At 29.5% G+C, this 7,418-nt stretch overlaps 1 protein-coding gene across 4 annotated transcripts in view; it reads right to left on the reverse strand.

Annotated features, from left to right (window-relative positions):
- LOC106478120 (RING finger protein 150-like) overlaps positions 1-7,418 on the reverse strand; it is a 37,307-nt gene that overhangs the window by 28,949 nt on the left and 940 nt on the right. For 3 of the 4 annotated variants that reach the window (XM_022381645.1, XM_022381643.1, XM_022381644.1), the window contains exon 1: positions 6,855-7,412. In XM_022381645.1, coding sequence (XP_022237353.1) covers positions 6,855-7,338 — 484 coding nt within the window. In that variant the 5' untranslated portion in view covers positions 7,339-7,412. Of the gene's footprint in view, positions 1-6,854; positions 7,413-7,418 lie in introns of those variants that run through there. The other variant, XM_022381642.1, reaches the window with a different exon arrangement.

Here is a 7,418-nt window from a genome sequence, read left to right on the forward strand (position 1 = left end):
GAAGTGTAAATAGGGGAGCATAATTAGAAAATCCCCTACCACAATTTTTACACTGTGGGTCTCACCACAACAATTCCAGCAACATCGGGGGGTTTCCTGAGAAAACCACCAGGGATCAAACATCTCATGTACATGAATAGAGAAAGTAAAGAGTACAAATTAACAATTAAGCTGTTCATGGTAAATATGCTTACTGCATATATGACTTCTTTCAATAAACTATATTATAATATACATGCAGATGTCATCTTCTGCATGAGGATCATTTTTAGTTTGCAACAGCAATTTTCCAAAACATTCCACAAAATTAATGTATATTGTACAATTAAATTATAATTAATATCTTTGTATTTCAGTAAAACAGTATATCTTTAACCATAATATTCTCAATTCAATTAACTATTAATACTTAATAGCTACAATATCTTCTTGGGTAAAAAATCCATTTCTACATATTCAATTTGTTTTCATAACAAAAATGAAAATAGTTTTAACATTCTGGATGAAAATGTTTAGAAAAATATTTTATCTCTTTACACCATGAAGTACAACTATATGTTGTAAAGTATGCTTTTATGGTTGGTGACAAAACTGCAGATGTTACATATGGGCTAAATGTTACAATGCTGGTATGCCAAAATTGTGTCTAGGTCTATAGAATTTGCTCTTTTGACCATTTTTCTGTTCGTATGAAGAAATTGCAAAAACTTTAACTTTAACATTTGAAACTATCAACTACTTTATAGTTTTCAGATGTCACATACCTCACTTCTAATTCACAGTCTTACAGAATATAGTTTACAGATTTACCATACATGTACAATGTAGGCACACAAGTTACACAAGTCACAAAAAATGAACAAGTCATATTTTTAAAGTGAGCTGATTACCTTGCAAAGTTGTTAATAATACATTAAAACTATATTTATCCACTAGAAAGTTTTCCAAAATTATTTTGAAAAATTTGCAACTTTTGATTCTTTACAAATTATGCACAATATTTTAATACATAATTCACATGTTCAGTGGGATGTGTTATAAAAACTTTATTGATGTTAGTCAATTCCAGCTGTTGACTATAAAGCTACATATTCAAATATGTTCAAGAATATTAATGACTAATTAAAGAATAACCCTCTATGCTACTGAAATGCAAGGATACTAATGCACAGGGTAACCCTCAAATGTTTATTTCAAACAAATAATTTAAGTTACACAATCACTGAATGCTTTGATTGTATTTCCTGACTTTTACATATGTTGTTTCCATTACTCATTAGATCATCATATCATGAATAGTGCCTACCGTGATTAAGTTAGAAAATTAGAAACTCCCCTACTACCACTTTCACATGTGTAGTTCTGACAGTGCTATACTTCCTAACTTTACACATGGATTCTTTCAGAACAGGATAAGATACTTAGTCCACACACACACATAAATTGTCTTATGTACAATTGGGCAGCATTTCTATCATTTGAAACTTGAGTACTTTCCAGTTTGCTAAATATCTCAGAACAAGGGCTAGTATAGTTTTCAACTTATATATTTTATATAAAAAAACATTTCTAAATCATATGTAAAAACAATTTTTTTCTTAAATGTTTGTTTATTCATCAAAAATTTTCTTATATACAGTCATAGTGTAATACTTTCGATTGCTATGTTATAAATGCCTGGATACTTACACGCACACACCACATGTAAAACATTGCTATCAGTCAATTACAGCATAAATTGTACCACTCAAATATATCAAACTGTCATACAGACAAATCAATGCAGTACAAATTATACCTCACCAATACATAAGAATTTGTCACATGCAGTCAGGTTTCATAAGTATGTTTACCTTACATTTTGTACACACATTGAGACACATGAATATTGAACACAAACTTTGATTTACTCATTCATTATTCATGAAATACTATTATATGGTATAAGAGGAGTAACTGATAGAACTATATTTTGTGCTTCTTAGGTTTTTTCTATATATGGAATCTTAATTATCTACATAAACACACATCTTTGAGTAATAAAAAACAAGAAGAATGTAACATGAAATCAATTGAAAAGGGAATCCAATCCCTGTATTAAAAATTGTTTATTCTAAACAATGTTTTGAAGTGTTACCAAAAATGAAGTTTATTTAATGAACATGTATAATTACCACATTTCATAAGATATAATACTAATACTTCAAAGACAGATAAAAACTGGTATATAAATAACATTAAGTTCAGGAACAACAGTTCTTGATAAAGTCTAAAAAATTAAATATAGTTTGGTCACTAAAAGATTATGTTTAGTAAATTTAAGAGTTACATCTTCAGATAACCACCTGTATTACTGGTTCTATAAACTAGACCTTCCATGTGGCAAAGTAACTGCCTATTCCAACAACTTCTGACCATTGCACAAGTGAGCAGAAGCTGTAGGTGTTTAGATATGAGATTAATACTTCATAACAGTTTTACTACATGTACTTTCAATTATTCAAGGTTTATGTTCTGCAAAATTACTTCTACCATTAAGTTTTAACAATCAAATCAGAATGAATATCTTCAATAAAAGGCAAAGAATAATATACCAACATGAATGATTTGGCCAGAAATATAACAGCCTGGGAAGCTAGAACTATGTAGCCAAGTTTAAGAATACATTCTTGAATTAGTGATATACAGAAGAGAAACCATAACAGTATCAATACTATATTAATTTAGTTTTTTGCAAGACAACTCCACAAAAGTAAAGATACAGCACAAAGAAATAAGAATGCCTTACTGGTTACTTCTTACCTTCATTCTCACTTAAAGTAAACAAGGTAAAGTTAAGATATATACCTATTCCTGATTACTTATGAGATAATCCTACTATCCATGGAATCATCCAAGTACACCTCCTCTAACTCTTTCGAACATGTATTACATACACATACTATACACAAGTTCTGAACTGTGCAATGTCTCAAGATGTCAAAACTCCACTTTAAATATCTATAATTACAAGAAGAAACCCTAAACCAACTAAAAGAGAGGATTAGTAGTCTTGTTTTGAGCTTACTTACTGATTGTATTATTTTATTACAAGTTACAGCTTTTACTGTGAGGAAGATTATTTTTTTGAACAAGTATTATTTTTCAATCACTGATGCAATCATTTTTGCACTTGTATACTTGAGAATAAACATACCAGTTATCAAAGCATTGTATAATCTTCCTTACTATAAAGGCTATAAATTTTAGTAAAATAAAGGGTGAGAATAGTGATATGAAGCATTATGTTAACGGTGTTTTTGTAATAAACAGTTTTAGTTTCCCTTTTAGACTGGCAAGTGAAGATATATGACAAGAGTAATACATGAATGCATACATCTGAACACTAAATAGTGTCAAAATTGCAAATAAGCTAAAACAACAACTTCTAATTGGATGTTCAAAACAAATAAAAGGCAACAGTTAAGATGGTGGAGGTGAATTAAACAAGCCCTTTTTTATGTTGGTAGTGTCTAGTTGCATCTACAATAAATATTTTCTTTTTAAGTGTTCTTTAGATGATAATAGTTCTTGAAGCTGAAAGCTCTGTATGTTTTGAATCATGTAATGGAATATTACAGGTCAATAAACCCATTTGCTTTTTTGTTCAACAGCAATCAAAGAGCTAGGAGTTCTGTATTCTTTCATTTTTCAGGTATTATAAGCAATGTCTCAGGTTTCCATTAAAACTGTTGGCAAAATACACAATTAAATCTTTAGGTTTTTCATGTTTGATGAAAATAAAGTTCTGAGACATGTGATAAACCTTTTATTTAAAGCCTTTACAAAGAAGTTCAGTAGTACAATTGCATGCTGTTTATAAAAGAAAATTTTCTGCACCACACATGCACATTTTCCGTCATGAAACAAGTTAGCTTAATGAAGTACTTTGGAAATAAAACCTTAAAAGTTCTAAATGGTGGGTGAAATATGCCACAATTAGTATTAATTTTCTGATATTTGTGATAATTGGATCAACTTCACCCAAATAAAATGTAATCAATCATATATATAACAGACAATCTGCATGTACTTATACTTTCTTTTTGGGCAGTAGTATTTCTAAATTTGTTGATACTAATATACTACAAAATGTCAATTCTGCTGAGAAAACTTCTCTTATCCAAAAACAATCTTGACAGTTTAAGTGAATGGAGCATTGTATAAAAGAGGAATTTAATGTTTATAAATAAAGTTTTGGTTCCCTTAACACAGAATAGATATATACATGAAATATAATTTTTTTTAAAAATAAATACAAGTTTTGGAAGCCCAGATGCAGACTTATTCACTGGCAATTTTTTTTTTTTAGTTATGAAGATGTGGAATGGCTGTCAGTTGATGTATTTTCACTAATAATCTGAAATTGTATTGAATAGTTGTATGGATGTAAAGAACAACATTTAAGGTGTTTTAAAAATTAAACAGAAGTAAAAGATTTTTTTTTATTCATTTTTTCTTCATCTACACTGAATAGTACCAATAACCTTTTATCACCTTCCTTTCTAATGTACATGCACTTATAAAACAGTGACAACCTTACAGAAAAAAAAGATGTTCCCATATTAAAATTATCCAAAAAATCCTTCCAAGATTATCTCAGTTTGTAAATATCTTCACTGCATGTTACTGTTTTAAAAACTGAACTTCTGAATATAAAAACAACACAATGTCAGCCACATCAAGCATTTATTTTTTTATCTTAGCAACATTGAAGGACTAAAGGTATACAATACTTGTACTACAATGATTATCATATAAATAATTCTAAGCATCTTACAATAAACTATACTACCTATAATTATATAAAATATACAAAGAATTCAACTACTTAAATGGGGATTTAGTTCGTCACCTAGCCAATTTCAATGTATTTATTACAATGTAAATATTTATTTTATTTCCAAAGTATAACAAGGAGTCAGTTGACTCATTATGGCTACTGAATCCCATTTTCTACCATCCTACTCATAACTACACAAAGAAAAAAAAACTGTATCCAACAATGATAGTTATAAATCTCTTTTTTAAACTACTTCCATACTACAGCTTCTACCACACATGAAGGCAAGTCATTCCACAGACCAACTACCCAATTAGAAAAGTAGCATTTCCCCCAACTGGAGTCATGTCAGAATTTTCCATATGTTAGACTTTTTTTTTTCTAGTCTTACATGTACAAATCTAAGTTTATGCTCATTAAGTAAACACAAGTTAGTATTACAATAATTTGGTTATTTCTTTCAAGGTATTCAGTCACATTAGAAGACGGAAATATAGGGAAGGGCAAGATTATACAAGACTATTATTATTAAGGTTATTCCTTTTCTCTCACACATGCAGACATTAAAATGCTCTATTTTTAATTCAACTTAAACATGTAACACATTTATAAACTGAAGATGTTAAACAACTGCTTAGAAGAAATTGTTTACTGTTTTCATTCTTAAATGTAACAATCCACACCAAAACTAAATACCCCATCCATTACATGATGAAGATAACCATTACTTTGGTTATAGCTTATTTACACTATTTCACATGTTAAGAAAATTATCAAACAGCTATATGCACAAATTCGGTTACAATGCATCTTTACAATAGATCCTAAGTTACACAGGATCTTCAATTTTAAAGGCAAACAACATCCACTAAATACCTTGTTAACAGTATAAGAGTTCATGTGCCCAAGGTGCAACTAAAAATACATTGGATCAAATATAAGGCTCTGCATTTTGATAAAAGAGCACTTCAATGCTAAAACATCAATAGTAATATAGTAATACCCACAATATATACAAATGTTACTTTGGTCTACCTCTAACTATTTCCGCATCATTCTCCATTCTTAGGAATATTAGAATATCTTGCAATTAAGATAAGAAAGCCAGCCCTTAACTGGAAGACAAGTGCACCATCAATACTATTTTTTTTTTTTTTATTGTGAAAACTTACAGAAAATAACAGAACATGAAGTTCCATCTATGAATACGAACCATTTCACAAGTTTATAATCCTAATAAGACAACATTCTGTCAATGAAATGATTTGAATATAGAGAGTGACACATGTAGATTTAAGCTTTGAAAGCCTAGACACAGATTTGCATCTAGGCTTCCAGAGCTTAAATCTATTACCTCTTATTTTCAAATTTTAAAGCTTTTCATTCCAGTACTCAGGACCTATAGGAAGGCTTTCCAAGCCCCCTAAAAACTTAACAAAATAACAATGTTACAGCTGTAATAAAAAGTTGTTAGTATTCACAATAAAAAGAAAACAAAAGTATTGTGGAAACACCCAAAATACAGTAAAAGAACACTTTCAAAATGCAGAAAATGTAAAGAACCATAAAAAAATGGTAAATCTTATTAGCAATACACTTTTTGGTAAAGTCCCAAAATAACACTACAAATTCATTTTGATACTTTTTTTTTCAGAGAAATTTCATTTTAAAACGTTATACATTATATCAACATTAGTGCAAAATAAAGAAAGTTTCACAAGAATATTTTTAACAGCTTTTTAAAAATATGTTATTAAACTTCATTTTGTTTGAATAACGGTTATTTAAAATGGGCTTTTTTTTTTTTTTTTTTCACAAGATGACCCTGAGGAAAATAAAAGACTATATAACTATTTTGAACAAGTCCTATCTAAAGCTCCTGATCATCAGGTCACACTGTATATATCAGTTTACGCATATTATAATGTTTCAAAACACTACTTCTATAAACAGTCCATAACAGAATCCCACAAATTTTGAAATCAAATCTTAAGTTTCTCAGAAAAATGAAATACAAAACAATAATTCTCACCTTTATGCTGCAACTTGATTCCAAATGAGCTGAATTCAGTAGTATAAATAACTGCTGCTGATGCATTTCTTTCCATAGCATTTTGTAGCTTAATTGTCTCTCTACAATTTCCATGTGCAATCAAAGCAATCCATGGTTCACGAGATGTGATATCAGAATCAAATGGATTACAACCATCATGGGTAGTATGGTTATTACTTGAAACATGTACTACAACTCCATCTGCTGAACCAATTTTACCATTAAATTTTCCCATTTCACTCTTTTCTGAATGAACCCTTCCAGTCAAAGGATGAGTGTATGTAATATTAATCAATGCAAGTGTATACTCTTGAACTCCATAGCCATAAGTGAACTCACAGTTAACAAAAGATCCAAAACAGTCAATGAGCACCAGTATCAAAATAAATTTAAACAACCATGACCAACAGCTTAGCCAACTCACCTTACAGTTCAAGTAATATGGCACACTTTGAACCAACATTGTAAAAAGTACACAAAGTATGTATATGTATATATTTATCAGAAGAGAATAACACCTGGTAACTTTGACAAAAAAGAAAA

Source organism: Limulus polyphemus, unplaced genomic scaffold (assembly GCF_000517525.1).
Source record: "Limulus polyphemus unplaced genomic scaffold, Limulus_polyphemus-2.1.2 Scaffold181, whole genome shotgun sequence".
Classification (NCBI taxonomy): Eukaryota; Metazoa; Arthropoda; class Merostomata; order Xiphosura; family Limulidae; genus Limulus; species Limulus polyphemus.